Raw genomic sequence first — 20,416 nt, 5'->3', positions numbered from 1 at the left:
TCGGGCCACATTTAGAAGAAAGTTGCTGCGATCTCATGGAAGGTGGAGGGGGGCGCTTTAGAGAGAGGCTTTGTGGTATCTTGGAATGCATGTGTGTTCCATAAGAGAGAGGAATCTGAGTTTGTAGACTTTCTCTGGAGAAATTTTTTGCGTGAAGTATACTTAAGAGGCGCCGGACACGATCATTGTTTTTCTTGAATTAACTGCTTAATGAACTATTGGCCCCAGAAGGCATTTTGAATATATTATGCACTTGAATGTGATTGAGGAATGGAAATAAATAAGGGACTAATTCTTTTGTTCGTTTTGTTGGCAGTTCATCGATATGCAGAAAGCCATTGAGGAAGGGCGCTAGCCCGAAACGCGTCAGGCTTTGCTGGAGCTAGGTGCACTGGTACCTTCCCTTACCTGGAGTGAGCACTGCTCTTGGGCACTTGTGGAACTGTATTTATATATATATATATATATACATACATACATACATGCATACATACATACATACATACATATATATGATCAAGCAAATGAGCCCTTGAGCTCTGACAGGACGCAAAACGCTCTCCCCACACCATCCGGTTTGAATGCCTTGCTGCCGCTCGCATTTCAGACTCTCATTAATTTGACACCATGTCCGACCCGTTTCAAGGCTTTTCCACCCCTTAATCACAGACCCTGCACACCGGGAATGAAAAAAACACCACAGCTTGCTTTCCAGCCCTTTATTGCGAGAAAGAACGCCCTCAGTGGGCGTGGCACATTTCACAACGACCAGCGGCATGCTGGTAGTTGCGGTCCATGCTGTGATGAATATAGTAAAAAGCCTTAAGTAGGCTCAGTCCCACTGTTGGTTGCAGTTTTTAGTTCTCCTAGTGTTTTTTGACTTGCTTATAACTTTTGCACCCTTTGTCGAATCTTCATGAAATTATCCCCCAAAAAATTGCCTACTTAGTCATATTTTGGAGTGATCTATCAAGCAAAGGGCTGAGAAAAAGAGGGGCGGACATAAAATGTGTGTTTCCCATACAATTTTCCATAGGGATTTTGAACATGACTAGTACTCGAACTACTGGAGGGAATTACACCACATTTGGCAGAGAGGTAGCTGTTGGTCCAGAAAGAGCATTTTGTGATTTGGTCAGTAGTTGTGGAGTTATTAAAAGAAACACAAATGTGTATATCTAGGGATGAGGATACCTGCTGTGGATACACGACCATGCAGCACCAAATCCATGATTGCCTGACCAGTAGATAGTGGTCACCATTTTAAGTATCGGGGAACCTTCCTGGGGTCTTAAAATGTATCTGCAAAAGGATTAAAGGGGTTAGGATAGAGGTAGCCTGACCCCATGGGAGTGTTAGAGAAGTGTGAGGGGACCTATGTTGGGAACAAAATTGAGTTATGTCCAGTGTTTTTCCCAAACTGAATCTGTGGAACCCCCACGAGGCTCAGCGCAGACCCCATGTAAATCCACTACGGATCTGTGAATTGTGGCACACTTTGAAAAAAAACACTTTGTCTCACTCAGACACCCACACAGGTACTCTCAAACTCATTTAAAGACCTGCACAGGCAGTCATGCACCCAATCACAGACCTACGTGGGTATTAACACACCCACTCACAGAGCCACATAGGCACTTGCTCACCCACTCACAGATCTATGCAGATATTGACACACTTACTCACAGATTCATGCAGGCACTCACAGGCCGACCCTCAGATCCATAGAGATTTTAACACACCCAGCGACAGACCCACACATGAACTCAAACAATCACTCACAGACTCACACAGACACTCACACACCCATTCACAGACTCATACAGGCATTCACACACACTATGACAGACCCACATAGGAACTCACACACCAACTCACAGACCCACACACTTACTCACAGACCCATACAAGTATTGACAGGCCCAAACAGGTACTCCCACATCCCCTCACAGACCCATACAGCCACTCACACACCTACAAATCCACTCACATTCCCACTCACCAAGCCATACAGTCACTCGCACACACTCATACAAACCCATACAGCCACTCACATACCCACTCACAGACTTATACAGCTATTCACACACCCACTCACAGACTCATACATCTACTTGTACACCTACTCACTCATGTTCAAAAAACCACTCACGCCCCCTTAAAATTACTCACACACCCACTCATACACCCATAGAGAGACTCACAAACCCACTCACAGACCCATACAACCACTCACAGACCCAGTTACCGACCCATACAGCTACTCGCACACCCAGTCACAGACGTATGCAGACACACACACACCTACCCACATACCCATACAGTCACTCACACACCCACTGACAGACCCATACAGCCACTCACACACCCAGTCACTGACCCATACAGCCACTCACACACCCACTCACCGAGCTATACAGCCACTCACACTACCATTCTCAAAGGTTACATATTACAGTTAGGAACTAAAATTTAAAAAACCTTAGAAATTCACTAAAATACCATCATTTACAGGGACATTATAGTTGGGAAATAATGTTAAAAAAGCATAGAAATTCACTGAAAAAAACAAAGGTTACAGGACGTTATAATAAGGAAATAGAATTTAAAAAAACCTAAAGGTTATAGGGACATTGTAGTTAGGCTCAGAGTGTACACACGCGAAACCATAGAAATTAAGCAGTTATAGTTACCTGAGCTAACTATAACTTACGCCTCCACAATGCACTGCTTATAAGCTCATATATTATACCACTCATGACATGGTGAGTGACATCACTGATGACATATCTAATGACATCACTGATGACATCATCCACAGAACTACTCACATACACCCTCACACACATACAACTTCTCATACACTCACTCACACACCAACACAACCACTCACAAAGCAATTCACAGACCTATACCACCACTCACACACTCACTCACCCATACAATCACTCACACAACCAGTCACCCATACAGCCCCTCAAACAGCTACTCACTCACCCATACAGCTACTCACATACCCACTCACTCATGCATACAACCACTCACACACCTACACAAACACTTGTATACCCATCCACACAGCCACTTAGATGCCCACTCACTCACCCATACAGCCACTCACACAGACAATAACTCTTCAATTCACCCACTCAAACACCCACTCACTTACCCATACACCCACTCAATCAACCACTCCCTCATCCATACATCCACTTAAACACCCAGTCACCCACCCATACAGCCCCTCACACAGCCACTCACCCACCAATACAGCCACACTCATACCCACTCACCCACCCATGAGTCACTCACACAGCCACTCACACACCCATATAACTAGTCACACAGCCACTCAGTCACCCATACAACCACTGACACAGCTGCTCTCCCACCCATAACCCATACAGCCACTCACTCACCCATAAACATACTCACACAACCACTCACTCACCCGTGCAGTCACTGAAACAGCCACTCGCTTTCTCATACAGCTACTTACAAACCTACGTATTCTCCAATACAGCCACTCACACACCCACTTGCTCACCCATGCAGCCTCTTAAGAGAGCCACTCACTCACCCATACCACCACTCACGCACCCACACAACCACTTACATACCCATTCACATATCCATACCAACTCTCGCACCTCCTATCATTCACCCATACTGCCAGTTACGCAGATACTCACTCTTCAATACAGCCAGTCACACACCCATTCAGTTAACCAAACACCCACTCAAGCAGCCTTTCACTCACCCATGTCGAAGATCTCTGTTTACGTTATGAAAAGTTATGAGTTGTACACCGGTAAACTTACTCTTAGATGTCGCCACTCCTAGTTTCAGGGGGTGGAGAAATGTAAGTCTACACTTAGATGTAAATCTACCCTCGGAAATGTCACTTCGTGCACTGGTACAATCTTATGTATTAAATTGAAACACATACAATGTTCACCAAATATCATTGTTGAATTGTAATCTGCTGCTTGGTTACAAAACCCGCAGGTTAAACTAAGAACTCAGATATAGATGCGTGATCCCACTGAGCTATCTTGCTATACTAACGTTTGGCTGTGCATATTAAAGCGTATTTGAAAAAACTATCCTCTTGGCATCTTGCATTTCCAGTGGTATTCCGGCACTTTACTTTGAGTGGGTTTTTGTCTGAAGTTTGACAGTATATGTAAACAGTTTCAGAAGATCTTTTACAAATGTAGACGTATAAAATTGCTTTAAAAGCTTTCGAAGAGAAATAGATAAACAAAACATAAAAAATAACCCATCTATGTAGAAGTTGTGTGTCTGCAAGCAAGCACTCCTGTTCAGCGAGAACACTTCCTTTTTGCGTGCGTCTCAATTTTATGATCAGTACTGGTTAGAAATGTAGCGCTATATCAGCATTAACGCAGCGCTTGTCAGGGTGGTTGGCAGCGCAGCGCTGCCGGTTTCCAGACTGTGCGAGAGACACGTGGTTGCAGGGTAGCGCCTCGGGCAGCGATGGGCAGCCAGGAAGAGCGCGAAGCATTTCTGCAATCCTTGACTTGTGGCGGCAACACCTGCCCAAAAAGGGAGTACCCCGGGCTGCTAAGTAACTATTTGTTGGCGAACATATACAAAGTTCAGTAGGTGAGGCACAGCTGAGAAAAAAGTGAAAACTGCAAATTAACATGCCAGCCGGGCACACGCAGAGACTTCCTTACCAGCACCCTTAATTGAACATTTTGAGATTTGCCCTGGGGTACTCACCAGTTATACCCATATCCAAATCTTCATACTCTGGTAGAACACGGGACCGTCATTCTCCATGCGTGCAGCCTAGTTCCCAGCAGAGAGAATCATTCCAAGTTCGCCGTGAGCCCTGTGCGGGGAGCACAAGGCGAGCTGCAGGATGAGCCTGCCCATTAGGCGTCCATCACCGAAGTAAAGCGCACCACGCGCCAAGAAGCACTCTCTCGAGTTCAGAAGTCACAAATCCGGGGCACATCCATGTGGCAAATTCGGAGAATCCCGCACTTCCCTCTCGTGCGCTTCCGTTTTTGCCGACTTCTTGCAGAAGCCCCTTTTCAGCGAGAGTGGAGTACGTGCCTCGGCAGAGTCCGGCGGAGTTAATATTTCATCCAGTCTGGATTTTGAACCAGAGAGGTCGTCGGTCCCACGCAGCCGCCTGGTCCAGGAATCAGTGTTTGTATTGAGCGTACAAGCCGCGAATAGCTGCGATCCCTGGCAGGACCGCTGCTTTTCTGTCCCCGCGGAGACCCTTGAAGTGACCGGAAACAGAGGCTTCCTTCGGGGAGGAAGGATTACCTCCTGCCTGCCTCGGCACCATCCTCAAGGGAAGGACAATGCAGCCATCGGCACGTCGCCGGGGCCTTGGCAGCCAGCCAGCCATCGACGAGTGGCAGGTTAGAAATGAAACGCCTCAACTTTGGCATTTGGGAGTCGCGTTGCAGCCTCAAGCCCTGCTGAGTCAAGGTATTGGCTACTGTCGTCTTAGACTTACATGGATTTTTCCAAAGCAGCATCGTTCAAGCACTTACTACTTCGGTGCCAGCGCCAAGCTGCGTAATATTTGGAAAAAGCCCCCAAGCCTGCACTGTTATGAAATTGCAAGTAATCGCAGTAGCTTCGTGCCCATATAGAGGTAGGCGGCTGGGTGACTTCAGAAGGTCACCGGGCTGGAGCTCACGTTTCAGAGATTGTCCCTTCTGCCTCCAGTAATGCACGCTGTGGCGGCTGTCAACAGCTAAAGCCAACAATGGGCACCGACATACCATGGCTGGATCGCTACATTGCGCTGAGGTCAGCGAGCTTTGTCTCGGGGCCGTCTTTTACGCTGGCCACTCACTACGAGGATATTTGCATAGATCAGCAGGGCCGTATGCTCTTCGTTTGAGGCACATCTTAGTGTTAACACAAGGTATCAAGGTTTATATAGCGCAACGTGCAGCGTTTTCAAAGACCCTTTGCACTGGTTGGTGGTGGAGCCAGTGGCCCATTTTGGCGGGTGCTTCTGCAGTTGGATGAGTTCTTTAGACACTCAGTCTCAATCTAGGTCCTCGTTTTTGAGTTAGAACCATAGATTTAAATGTGATACCTAATCTTGAGAGCCTTTTCCTTCTTGGTGTTCGTATGGCTTTGCTCTCCTTTACATGCTGCTCTCTTTCTAACTAACTTCGATCTTTTAGCTGTGGGTTATTGCGTTGGCATTCTCAAAGGTGGGGGTTAGAGGGTAAGCGCTGATCTTGTGACATACACCAATATTGGGGCGGGAATGAAGAATGTGTGTTATGCCATGAATTTGGTGTTGCTATGGGGGGTGGTGTGTGTATCAGTGTTTTTCAATTGCCCTGAACCTCGCTGAAGACATGTTGCATTGAATATGTGTATTTGTGTTCTTCTGGGGGACTCTAGCAGGTGGTGCTACTCAATGTTCTAAATGTGACCAAATAAAGTTCTCACAAGTCCCGGAGCAGGTAACTTGAGTGTTTCCGTGGCATCAGCACTTACACTGTCCCCCTCGCTAATCATTGTTAGCATGGTTGTATTTTTAGATCTACCCTAACTATCTTGCTAGCCTCAAGTTACCAAAAAATATCCTACACAAATGCATATATTTATAGTGGCTTTTAATCAACACTCATTCCCCATTAGTCTTTTGGCCAGAGTTGCCAGATTTGAAACCTGTCCCAAGCCCAAAGCTGTCCAAGTACACGCCCAAATACAACCCAGCGCAGAGCAGTATCAGCACAAAAAACAGCCCAAAGATGACACTCTCAAATTATGTAAAACTAGCCTCCAGAGAACCGTTTAAAGTTAATTCTAATGTGTATTTATTATACATTTAGTAGGAGGAGGAATACTGAGCAGCAATGAGCTTCTCTTCCAGGGGAGACTCATCATAGTCATTAGCACTGAATAGTCCCGCCCATGTGCGGGGACCCAGGAGCCTTAACCAAAACATATGCATATAAAAATATATGTCACATCAGGATCCCAGCGATGCAACCTTCACAGGGAGCGGTGCAGTACCGAGAAACAGACTCCGCAGGCAAGACTTGTTGCTTAATGATGTTTATTTAAAAAAATATATATTAATGCATGTTTAACCAATTCTGAGGACTAGTCCTGTGTAAACATATATATATATATATATATATATATATATATATATATATATATATATATATATATATATATATATATATATATATATATATATATATATATATATATAATATACATACATGTATATACATGTACAGCCTAAAGCCCCCAATGAGGCTCAGCTATGCCAATATTGCATTGCATTTTTCATTTAAAATAAATCACATATAACCACATTTCCATAACATAGAGAAATGCACTCTTAACGTGTGTGAACACAGCCTTTATTTTCAAGGGAAAAGACAAGTTGATAGCAGGCAGATTATCGCATAAGGCTGCTTACATAACACTCATTAGAAACTGGTGCTGTGTCTTTAAGACCTCCAGGACCTCCAGGCTCCCATCATGCCCCATGTAAAGTAAAAATTTGAGATTCAAGATTGACAACGCTCTGTCGCGACAACCCCAAATTGAAACCCAGGTGGGTACCTGCTTTTGGTTACTATGCACTCTGAAAAAATTCTTGCCACTGCTCTTGGTTGAATCCAGGAAAACAGTGGCTCAGGTGTTGATCACTTGTAGATTAGATTATGGAAATGTCCTGTATCTGGGGCTGCCAGAATATCTCTTGAACAAGCTGCAAGTGGTTCAAAATGCGGCAGACAGATTGATTCTCAATCTGGCCCCCAGGACCCACCTGTCCCCACATTTGTGTGCACTTCACTGGCTTCCTGTGAAAAAAGAGGATTCAATTTAAAATATTGGTCCTGGCGCATAAAGCTCCTCATGGGAAGGGCGCAGAATATTTTAGGAAGATGCTCTCTATCTATAGCCCTCCAGGACACAACGATCGATATATTGCCATCTGGTCACGATCCCTAAGGTCTACCGGTCTAGAATTGATGGCTGATCTTTCTCGTATCTCGGGGCTAAGGCCTGGAATCAACTCCCACTGGTACTCCGGGTGACCCCAGAACTCTGAATTTTCAGGAAAAATAAACATCCTGGTTGTTTAGCAAATGAGGTTAACTTCTTTGAGTGGTCTATTTTGCAGAGAAACTGTTATTTAGTGCTGGGACTCTCCCTGGAGTAGGCGTGCGCTCAACAAATGACGTTTCATTCATTCATCCCCAACAGGATTGTGATTGATTGTGACTGACATTTCAAGCACTTGTATCTGATTTGAGAAAGCCCTCTAATAACCACTTGTGGTATTGCATCTCCCTATTAGAGTGTTGTGTTATAGAGCACCGTCAATATGCAGAAAACACCCCTCTCAAATCAAAGAAAAAGCTTACACCTACTGAAACAAAAACAGTACATTTCCTATAAATAGTAGGATGTGATCACAAACTTTAAAGAAAATCAAGAAATGTACTATAATCTGTAAATTTGACTCATTATTATGAGCCAGCCTTGACAAATATTTAATCCCATGGACAACAAGCACAAATGGTTAAAATAGCAATAGTGTGTATTCCATTTTAAATGCTAAAGCCACACCCCTTCAGCTTAGTTCAGACCATTTAATGCAGTTGCTTCTTACTTGAGATAGACCTCTATATCTCCATACTTTGCAGTTGACTTGTGATGAACACCAAGTAAAGACTAGTGGAACTGCAGTTTCATATAAAAATTTCAATGATTTTTCATCTGGCACGATAGGGACACCTAGTAACACTTCATATAAGAATTTCAAGGCTTTTGCGTTTGACTAGAAAGGGGTACCAATTAGCAACATGTGGAACTTTAACTTCATGAAACAATGTCAATACTTTTATATTCGACTTTTGTGGGACACCTAGTGATGATTAGTGGAACTGTGGATTGATGAACTTTAATGCTTTTGTGTTGGATTTATGAGGGACAGCTAGCAACGACTTGTGGAACTGCACCTTCACAAAATAATATCAATGCATTTGCATTTGACCTGAGGGGCAAAGAGTAATGACTAGCAGAACTTCATTTTCAGGTAAGAATTTCAATGCTTTTGCAGTTGTCTTTTGAAGGACACCTAGCAATGACTAGTGGAACAGCAGCCTAACTAAAGCATTTCAATGCTTTTGCATTAGACCTGTGAGAGACACACCTACTAGCAGCTAGTGGAGCAGCAACTTTGTGTAAGAATGTCAATGTTTTTGCATTTGTCTTTTAAAGGACACCTAGCAACGCTAGTGAACAGCAGCTTTATGAAAGCATTTCAATGCTTTTGCATTTGACCTGTGAGGGACATACCTAGAAGCAACTAGTGGAGCAGCAACTTTGTGTAGGAATGTCAATGTTTTGCATTTGATTAGTGGGGGGAACCTAGCAAAATTATTGTCACTGCAGCTTCAATAGATGAATTTCAATCCTTTTCCATTTTACTTGAAAAGGACACCTAGTAATGACTAGTGTAGCCAAACCTTCATGTAAGAATTTCAGTCCAGGGGGTTGGCTGCAGGGCCTGGCCTGCAGCCATGCCCTGCAACCAATGACCCACATGCATCCAACCCCATGCCTGGCCTGTGGCCAGTACCTGTGGCCAACCTCTCAAAGTCAGTCAACCCCGGGCCGCTTTTGTCCCCAGGTACCCCATTCCTGGGTCTCAATGTATTTTTTACGGGAAGGGAGCCTGGGCACCCCTCCCTGGGTTGCTTTGGGCCTCTGAGACCCCATCGCCTGGGATCCACCATTATATTTTTGGGGAGAGAAGAATGCAGCCCCCCCTCCCCATGCCAGTTTTAACCCCGGGGACCCCATCTGCCCGGGCCCGGCCATTACTAGTATGACCGGGCCCTGGGGAATGGGGTCCCTGCGCAGTAATCGGTCAAGGGGTGGAGGGGCCTTGTGCGCCCCCTCCCTCATAATAATAAAATGAATTACCCCAGGACCACGCTTGTTTTTTTGACTTTCAGTTTTGCTGTGGATCCTCTACAAATTTGTGGTAAAATTGAAAAAAAACAATATGTTTGTCCCCAGGCGGGGTCCCTGTGAAACCCCACCACCAGGCCTATGGTGTCAGGGTATACTTATCCTGTGTTGTTTGCTCGTATTTCTTGGGGCTCAGGTCGATTTTCGAGTCCCAAGATGGCTGTCACCACTTACTGGTTAAAGTGGTGGCACCCAATAGGATCTCAACATTAGATCTGTTGGATTCACGGACCCTCCGTATTCCTAGATATATATAAATAGTTTTTCTTTAATAGCTCTAAAACTATTTAATGAGTTTACACCAAATTTAAAAAAAACACTCTTTCTGGACCTAGATCTGCCAAATTAGGTGTCATTCCGTTTGGCAGTTCGAGCTGTAGTTGTGTTCAAAATCCCTATAGTGTTTGCAAATAGACATTTAGGAAAAGAATAAAAAGGTGGACCTATACTATACAATAGCAATATGTGACCAGAAAAGTTATTATTATTCCAAAATATATTCTTTTATTGAAAATAATCTGACATATATATATATATTTTATAGTTATTTATATTTAATAATATTGTTGCTCATAAATAAACAGACTATAAAGTGCATAGAAACTACAGACAAATATATAATGTATACCAATCTAATGTTTATAAATGACATACTAAGCAACTATGTAATTTGGAGGTACAGCAAGGCTGATATGATTTTTTGTCGGGGCTTTAAGGATAGGGATATGTACTGCACACAATGAATCAAGTAAAATGCTTTGTATGGAATGCGGCGGGTTTAAATAGCAGGACTAAAAGAAATCTTGTGTACGAAGAACTTAGGATGTATAACCCTCAGATAGTAGTCATCACCGAAACTCACATAGCATATAAGGATAAAAAATTGCTCAAACAATTGGGATATGATGTGATGGTATGCACTGAATTTAATGCTTCTATTCGGGGGGTGGCAATACTAAAACATAAACGTCTTCAGGTAGAAATAAGTAGAACATTAACCGATAAAGCTGGTAGGTGGGCAATCGTACAGATAATATTGGAAGGCCGTAAATATGCAATCTGTGGGGTTTATGCGTCGAATCAGGATGAACCAAAAATCATTGATCAAGTTAATATGGAGTTGCTTGCATGGGATGGGGAGTATATAGTACTTAGAGATTGTAATTGTATCATGAACTATAATTTAGATACAACTAGAAAAGGCTCATTTCAGAGAATGAGGAAGACTAGGGCTGCAATTATAGATCTTGCGGCAATCCATTTACTTAAGGATGCGTGGAGATGCTTGTACCCCAATGTAGCCGGCTATACGTACTATTCTGCTGCTCATAAATTATGCTCTCGCATAGATATGATTTGGGTTACAGATTCCATCCTTGAAAATAACACCATAGGAATATGCCCAAGAGTAACCTCGGATCATAATCCAATTCTTTTGGCATTTGAGTTAATAACAGAGAGACCTACTCCCCGTCTTTTTTCGTTTCCTAGATATTTATTTCTGGATCTTAATTTTGTGAATCAACTGAAAGAGCATATAAAGGAATTTATAGATATTTATATGTACTCGGCTCCACATATGATAGTATGGGATGCATGCAAGGCCAGCATACGTGGATTTACACAGCAGTTTATATGGCGGCAAAATAAAGAGCGTCAATGCCAAAATGAGAAAATGATTACAGAAATACTTAATATTGAACATCAAATATCTGAAGCTCTACTAACCGGGGTAGCAAATCTGATAGTGTTAAAATTCAAACTAATTGAACAAAAAGCAGCTTTGAAAAATCTTTTTAGGGAAAAAGTATTAGTAAATTAAGAAAAATCAACTTAACCAATATGAAAACGGTGAAAAGATTGGCAAAATTTTAGCTTATAAGGTGGCCGAAGACCGAGCCCAGAATGTTATCAAGGAAATAAAAGGGGATAATAACCAGATATTTCAGGATCCCAAATTAATACTGCAACAGTTTGCATCGTTCTATCAAGACCTTTACATGCCAGAAACTTTAGTCTTGGAAGACTACATCAAAAGCTATATAGCGGTAAATAGAGTCAAAACTATGGAGGTTGAACAATCTGACCAACTTGCGACTGACATTACAACGGCGGAAATTAGAATAGCCATTAATTCTTTAGCAGCTGGTAAAGCTATAGGAGAATACTCTATCCCTTTGGAATTATTTAAAAACTGTATGGAAGAACTGATACCGTTGTTAATTAAAGTTATCCAAGCTATTGGCAATGGGGAGCAAGCTCCAAAATCTTGGAATTTCACTAAAATTATCTTTTTTTAAAAAAAGGGCAAACCACTGCAGGAGAGAGGTTCTTACAGACCAATCTCGCTTATTAATAGCGACGCAAAAATCTTTGCAAAAATACTGGCCACTCGGCTGGCACCACTAATGTCCCAATTGGTGTCACCCCAGCAACATGGGTTTATCCCAAAAAGAAACACTACGGCACATATTCATATGGCCATTTCTGCATTCGATGTGGCACGGACTCAGCTCACCCCACTCGGTATGATTTTATTAGATGCAGAGAAGGCATTTGACCGAGTGGGGTGGGGCTTTTTATGGGCGGTTTTGCAGGCGTTTGGTATAAAAGGCCAATTTTTTAAATGGGCTCAATCGCTATATGATAAGCCGTTGGGTAAGGCCTGCTATATGGGAAAATGTTCCTCGACTTTTATGATTATGCAAGGGACGCGGCAGGGGTGCCCTTTATCTCCCCTGCTATTTGCTCTGGGAATGGAACCTTTTCTGATTGCACTTCAGAGTCAGGCCCTTATCCGCCCCTTTGTAAATGGCTCACATTTTCTTGATATAACCGTTTACGCGGATGATGTTGCAGTTTATTCCACCAATGTGTCCAAAGCTATGAAGGGCATTGGAACAGAAGCAGGGAAATATGGCTTAGTGTCAGGCTATCGACTTAATACTAGCAAAACTCAAATTATTTTGAATCATCAACTGCCACCCTCGGTGATAGGGATAAGTGATGTAGCAACTTATCTGGGGGTAAAAATCTCTTCGAATATTGATTTAATTGTGGCATTAAATTATGAATCGTTATTAAAGGAGACTGCTATATTATTTAAGAAATGGCATAAACTACCGCTTAGCATTATTGGCCGAATAAATTTGGTCATAATGAAAATATTACTAAAATATTTATATCTTTTTCGCTCTATCCCTCTACGGGTAAATGATTCTTATTTGCATAGATTAGAAGGCTTCATCTGGGGCTATAAGAAAGCACAACGCGCTGTGTCACTTCTCAAACTTACTTTTAATCAAGGAGGACTGGGACTTCCAGATATTAAACTTTATTACTGGTCCGCTTTTTTGACTCGCTTTCGCTGTTTGCTGATCCCTGATAAATGTTTATATTTTCATAGATTTTTGTTAGGTGTGGATGCAAATATGTTTCTTTACAGACTAAATGACCCCAAACTTTGTGGTTTAACCCGGGCCTACCGGAAATTTTTCAAGACCCAGCTGGTCGTGTATTAACAGAATGTGGTATTAAAATATTGGGTGATTTATATGACCACAAAGGATTTTTTGCATTTGAAAGATTGAAGGTTTGTTATAATTTGTCAGAGGGGGCTAGGTTTAAATATTATCAGATTAGGGATTATTTTTTGAGGAAGTTAGAAATTAGCACTCTGACAGATTCTGAAGTCTGGAACTGTATGTATAGAGAAACAGATAAAGCACTGATTAGCATTGGGTACAAAATATTTTCTGGTTACAACACTAATGATATTACTAAGCTGGCTGAGAAATGGACTAGCGAGCTGGTGATGAATGTACCACCAGATCTGATTATCTCGTCTTTAAATAGCCTCAATCTTTCTGTTCAATCTTCAAATCTTAAATTGCAGTTATTTAAAACTATATGTCAACTGTATTACACACCGGACAGGATTCTTAAATGGGCAACAAATAATAACTTCAGTGACCGTACGAAATGCCCAAAATGCGATCTAATTGGGGCTGATATTATTCACATGTTTTTCTCTTGTCCGCAACTTGCTGAATTTTGGAATGGAGTAACTAAAGTTGTACCTACTAGACTGGTTAGTCCAATTATATTTTCATCAATGGATGTATTTGTGGGTGTGTCAGGGGGAAACAGTGTGTTATGTGATTTATTGAACATTTTAATTACATGTGCTAGGCTGACTATTGCTAGAGTTTGGGTTTAACAAAGCTCGCCAACGGTTATTGAGTGGTGGAGCTTTGTCAAGGAAATATATAACATGGAGCATTCTCTTGCGATTACAAAGGGTCTGCAGACTAAGCGGAAAGTGGACAGAATGTGGGGATTAATCATGTCATAAAAATGTTTTTTTTTGTTTTTTTTTACTGCCCTATAATTACTTTATTACTATCTTGTTGAGGATTTGTTTTTGTATGGATTTTGTTGTTGCTGTATGTAAGAATTCTTCTTTTCTGTTATTCCCCGTGATGCAAATAAAAAAATTGGAAAAAAACAAACAAATGACATACTCAAAATAAAGATGAAATGAATCATTTCAAATTTTTAGCAAATGTCTGAAAAAAACTGAATGGCTAACATAATTAGAATCAAATCAAGATATGATAAACCATTAAACAATTGTAACAAATGTCCAAAGGAACAAAAATGGCTAACATAGTTGAAATCTTTTTTAACTATGCGCGTTTTGGCGGGACGCCTTCTTCAGGTAGCTATAAGTCTGAAGGAAAAGAAATATAATATAAGACAACATTTATACATATGAAAATCAGATAAATAAATATTGTTATTGTATAGTATAGGTCCACCTTTTTATTTGTTTCCTAAATGTCTATTTGCAAACCTTGTTTTTCTCGCCCTGATTTAGGAAACTCATTAAGGGGTACCCCTTTTTTCCACACATCAAAATCCCTATAAGACACTGCATGGGGAAAACTTGTTTTGGAACCCCCTCTTTTTGTCAGCCCCTGCTCGACGAATCACCCCAGAACCTCCCAAAAAGCAGCTGAAGTGAGTGGCAAACTAGTTTTGAAAAGTTCTTGAAGATAAATCAAACTGCGCCAAAGTAATTACCAAAGCCAAAAATGTTTTTCCTATGGAAACTAAGTCCTAACTATAACTACCTACTTGTGACTGCTAGTAGATCATATACATATAGAGCAAGGCAGGGAATCCGGCCGAACCGCGTAACAGCACGATAATTGAATAAAGAGCACAAACAACTGAATTTGGTGTGTGGGTGTCTGGTTTCAAAAAAGGAATACTGGTGTTTGATTTGAATATATACTGAGAGCAGTTAAGAATAATGATCATAGTTACGCTCTAGCCAAACATTACCATACATGCCAGAACAATGATACCAAAAACATCAAGTATAGAGTTATTGATGGTGTAAAGAGTGACGAAAGAAGGGATGACAGAGAGAAAAGACTCAGGATACTAGAATCAAAATACATTCTGGCATTAGACAGCTGTAGCCAAAAGGGCTAAATGCAGATGAGGAATTGTATATTCATCTTTGACTAGTACCATTGTGATACCATGTACTATGCTTTACTGTGGAGAATATTGTGACCATCCAAAACTGCGAGCAGTTTTGTACCAGCTCCATTTTGACCATATTGTTTTTAAATTACTGTTTGATTAGTTGGGAATCTGTCTACTAATGTGTTTATTATTTGTGTTTTATTTTTACAGACTGCTGAGAATGCGAGCGCATTCAGAGTAGATTTCAAGAACAGAGAGAATCTAGTGAAGCAGCTGACCTTACAGTTTGGAAGTTCACTGATAGCTATGGGTCTCGTAAGAGTGACTTTTATTTTTTAGCGAGCTATTCTTTGAGTCTTATAAGGGGGACATTTAGATTGTATAGAAGCATTGATTTCGTTTTTGGACCCTACCCCGGCCTATTCCCTCGTGCCCACTTAGGCAAAATTGCTATTTTCTGTATATTACATTATTGTATGACTACATACGTTTTTATTTTATCGTACTTGTTTTTCTTTGGTTTTATGATTTATCATTTATTTATTTATTTATTTATTAAGGAGTTTTATATAGCGCAGGCCTGGCCCGAGGGTATTTGAGCACTTTACAACAGTGTTTTGTGCCGGAGATATACATTAGAGCAATGTTATACATATTGGTTCGGAAGTCCAAGTGTGTTGAGCAGCACTGATGTAGTGAATCCTGAGATAACCTCATTGAGAGCACGTAGTCTTGGGTTGAACCTCTTGGGGGAGAGGAGGTAGGGGTCAAATAGCAAGGGGGTGTAGGTTTAAGTAATGCAATGTATGTGAGCAAAGGCGAGCAGGAATAAGCATTTGGGTGGCGGCTATACTTCGGGAGTCAGCGGTTGAGGAAGAGGACTTTAAGGAGTTTTTTAAAATTTTGTAAAGGATGAGATAGTCCCATATTTTGGGCGCGTTTCTGGCGAAGGACCATGCAGCAGTTTTTTGTTTGCGTGTTTTCATAGGGATGAGTAGTAGGGTTCTGGAGATCCTGAGTTTCCTAGTCTGACCAGCCCTCTTGAGTTTAGCAGCCAGATACTCAGGTTTTCCTGTGTGCAGTGTGTGCAGGGCTTTGTGCGTGAGACAGGCAGTTCCGAAACTGGCACGCAATTTGATTGGGAGCCATTTTAGTTCTCTGAGTGCTGTTGAAATGTGATTGTATTTTAAGCATGGGCGGATTTCGCGGATCTACGATCCGCGAATTTGCGGATCTGCAAAATCCGCGAATTTGCGGTTTCGCGGATTTTGCGGATTTTTTTTAATGGTGGGGGTCTTCTGTCCGAGTTCAAGTGCCTCTTGTGTGTATAAATGGTCAGAGACCGATCAGAGCAGCATATGAAGAGAAAGAAGCTCCTGGTCACAGGAACAGCACGAGGATTGCGCTCGTGAAAGTCAAGGATACAAAGGCCTCTATCCAGCATCACAGCTGATTTTCGGCGGTAGATTTGGGAAGAAGGCACACCTGCCCAGCCTCTACGACGCTCACGATTGTTTTTGGGCTGATGAATGAGTCACTGAATTTGAGCTTCAGCTAGTTCCAGTGACCATGGGTGTGTTACTATGCAATCGCCCCGAAGTGCGCAGGGGACCCTTGATTAAACTGTCCATCATAGTGGGTAAATGGCGGGAAGACGGTGCACAGCCACCGCGAGTGTGTGAGCGGGGCCAAACGGGCGGGGCTTCCATGCGAGTTCACATGCCTCTTGTGTGTATAAAAGGTCAGAGACCGATCAGGGCAGCAGATCAAGAGAAAGAAGCTCCTGGTCACAGGAACAGCACGAGGATTGCGCTCGTAAAAGTCAAGGATACAAAGGCCTCTATCCAGCATCACAGCTGATTTTTGACGGTAGATTTGAGAAGAAGGGCGGCACACCTGCCCAGCCTCGACGACGCTCACGATTGTTTTTGGGCTGATGAATGAGTCACTGAATTTGAGCTTCAACTAGTTCCAAGGCCATGTGTGTGTTACTATGCAATCGCCCCGAAGGGCGCAGGGGTCCCTTGAGTGAGCTGTCTATCCATCATCCTGGGCTGTAACTATTTTAGGATGGTGCCGGCAAGCTGCCAGCGCCATCCTAAAATAGTTACTAAATTAGCTTCATCAGGAAGCACTAATAGATAAAATAAAGCAGGTGCTCGAGCACAAGCTAACTTAGTAACTATTTTAGGATGGCGCTGGCAGCTTGCCGGCGCCATCCTAAAATAGTTACAACAACAACTTCAAGCTTGAAGGCTTGAACTTTTGCCCCCCGAATCCGCCGCTCGCGGATTCGCGGATTTTCGGTAAATTCGCGGGAGTTTGCGGATTGCGGATTTACCGAAAATCCGCGAAATCCGCGAGCGGAACGGATTTTGTGCTCACACTTATTGTATTTCTTAATTCCAGGGACCATTCTGGCTGCTGCGTTGAGAGAGGTTTTGAGGAGAGCTAGGTGACATTTTGTTGTACTAGTGAGGGTGGCATTACTGTAGTCGAGTCTGGATAGCATCAGTGATTGGGTGGCTTTTTTGAGGTCTTTGGTTGGGAGAATGGGTTTATTTTCTTGAGTAGCTTCAGGTTGCTGAAGGCACTCTTTGCGGAGTTCTTGATATGTTTGGCAATGTCGAGTTTTGAGTCTAGGGTGATTCCTAATGATTTTACGGAGTTGGTCAGAGTGCGATTACCGTTGAGAGCATCCAAAGCTTTTAGCCATTCTGAAATTTGAGGGTTCTATTCTTTGTTGGAGTTGAGGAGAATCTCAGTTTTGTCTTGGTTGAGTTTAAAGTGGTTAAGCGACAGCCAGTGTTGGATTTCTTTTAGAGTGTCATTTAGTCTGTGAATCTCGTCTATGGAGGAGGTTTCTAGATCGATCTGGGTGTCATCTGCATATAGGTGGAAAGGGATGTTGGCATTTTTGAGTAAGGTGGAGAGGGGTTCCATGTATATGTTGAGCAGTTGAGGTGAGAGCACTGAACCTTGGGTGACGCCCCTGCTGATGCGGTGTAGGTTGGAGGTAAAGTTTTTATTTTTTATCCTTTGTGAGCGGCTATGTAAGAAGGAGGCGAACCTGCGTAGGACTACCTCATCAGCACCTACTCTTTCTTGTAAAGCCTTGATGAGAAGTTGGAGATCAACGTGTCAAAAGCTGCCGATAGGTCCAGGAAAATGTGGAGGCAGCATTGGTCGGTATCGAGGGATCTGCGGATGTCTTCTGTGATGTTAAGAATCGCGGTCTCGATGTTATAGCCTTTTCTGAAACCCGATTGGTGAGGGTTAAGAAGGATGATGCTGTCCATGTGCTGAGTCAGTTGTAAGAGGATGCATTTTTCAAGGATTTTGGATAGGAGGGGGAGATTAGAGACGGGTCTAAAGTTATTCAGTTCCTTGGAGTCAAGGCCTGTTTTTTTTAGTAGTGGCGTGACTTAGCCAACTTTGAGGCATTCAGGTATGATGCCGGTTTTCAGGGAGCTGTTTATGCTCTTGCACCATAACGGGGCTATGGAGAGTTTCAGTTTTTTGGTAAGTTGGATGGGTATCGGGTCAAGGACGTGAGAGGCTGCTTTGGAGGTGGAGATCAGTTTGAGGATCTCGGTTTCAGGGATGGGGTTGAAGGACTAACAGGTTTTTGTGGGGAACTTGAGCATTGTGTCCGCTGTCATTGGGGGTAGGCTTTTGCAGACAGGGTTGATGTCCAGTGAGAGCTCAATCTTGGTGATTTTTTCTTCGAAAAAGTTGTCGAAATTTTCGCACAGTTGCTTGGAGGCTTTTAGAGAGGATTCCGGAGGCTTGGAGGTCTGTTGCCTGATGATTTTGAACAGTTCGTTGGGCCTGTTTTTTTCATTGTCCAGGGCGGTGCAGAAGAAGGTGGATTTTAAATTGCTAATGTGTTTTTTGTATTTCCTTTGGGCTGTTTTGAGTTGTTCGTGTAGGCTTGTGGAGGGGTTGCTCCTCCATAGTCTTTCTGTAGCTCTTATTTGTCCTGTTTTGTTGTAAATGTACGTGTTGAACCAAGATTTGGATGGGATGTTCCTCTTTTTTTTAGTTTAAAGGGGGCTTCTTGATCTAGAATGGAGGTCATGTTTGTGTTGTGTGGGTGGTCAGTTCTGTTGTGGATAGATCATCTGTGGAGGCAGTGAGGAGAGAGTTAACCCTTTCCTCTAAGTCAGTCATGTTAATCTGAGTAAGGTTTCTAGTCCATTTCGGAGGGTCTTTGGTGCAGTGTTTAAGGGTGACCGGTTGAATAGGAGTATGTGGTGATCGGACAGTCCAAGGGCAGGGTGTGGTCTATTATGCCTATGTCATGTTGGGTGATAATGGCATTTAGGATTGCTCCTCTGCAATGGGTTTCCTCTGAGCAGTGTGGATAAAGTTGTTGCTGTGTAGCAGCTCATTCAGGTGCTGGATCAGCAGGCTGTTTTCTTCCATCCACTGTAGATTGAGGTTGCCTAGAATTAAGTTGTTCGCGTCTTGGAGAGAGCAGTGGGCAATCAGGTCGTACATGTGCTTAGTGAATGTGGTGGTGTTGCCTGGTGGGTGGTAAACAAGGTGACATATTAGTGTCTTGTTGTTGCTAGTGTTGATATTGGCGGTTAGGCACTCAAAGGTGTTGTAGTTGAAAGAGTCTATTTTTGTCACCGAAATATTGTTTTTGTGGATGATTGCTGTGCCTCCCCCTCTTTGGTCTTTTCTATCTTTGTTGGTGATTACAAAGACAGGGGATACAAGAGTATGCACGAGTGGTAAGGAGGAGTCATGTAGCCATGTCTCAGTGATGAATTCTATGTCTATGTCTTGAGTGAGGATGTATTCCGCTAGCTCTGTGGCATGCTTGGTAGCTGATCTGCAGTTTATGAGCATGCCGTTGGTGGGGGATGTCTCTGTTATGGGTTTTTTC

The 20,416-nt window shown here is 42.7% G+C and overlaps 2 protein-coding genes across 4 annotated transcripts in view; one reads left to right on the top strand and one right to left on the bottom strand.

Annotated features, from left to right (window-relative positions):
• The window catches only part of EPO (erythropoietin), a 257,262-nt gene extending 252,329 nt beyond the window's left edge, over window positions 1–4,933 (bottom strand). The window contains exon 1 of the mRNA XM_086946114.1: window positions 4,750–4,933. Coding sequence (XP_086802240.1) covers window positions 4,750–4,762 — 13 coding nt within the window. The 5' untranslated portion in view covers window positions 4,763–4,933. The remainder of the gene's footprint in view (window positions 1–4,749) is intronic.
• Window positions 4,934–5,150: 217 nt separating this feature from the next.
• Window positions 5,151–20,416, top strand: part of LOC147678663 (uncharacterized) — a 167,311-nt gene continuing 152,045 nt past the window's right edge. The window contains exon 1 of one of the 3 annotated variants that reach the window (XR_015302485.1): window positions 5,151–5,475. The gene's annotated coding sequence lies outside the window, so the exon portion shown is untranslated. The remainder of the gene's footprint in view (window positions 5,476–20,416) is intronic. The other 2 variants (XR_015302490.1, XR_015302486.1) reach the window with 2 other exon arrangements.

This window comes from Lissotriton vulgaris, chromosome 12, assembly GCF_964263255.1.
Source record: "Lissotriton vulgaris chromosome 12, aLisVul1.2, whole genome shotgun sequence".
NCBI lineage: Eukaryota > Metazoa > Chordata > Amphibia > Caudata > Salamandridae > Lissotriton > Lissotriton vulgaris.
The sequence above is the reverse complement of the archived record's forward strand: the minus strand, read 5'-3'. Positions and strand labels throughout refer to the sequence as shown.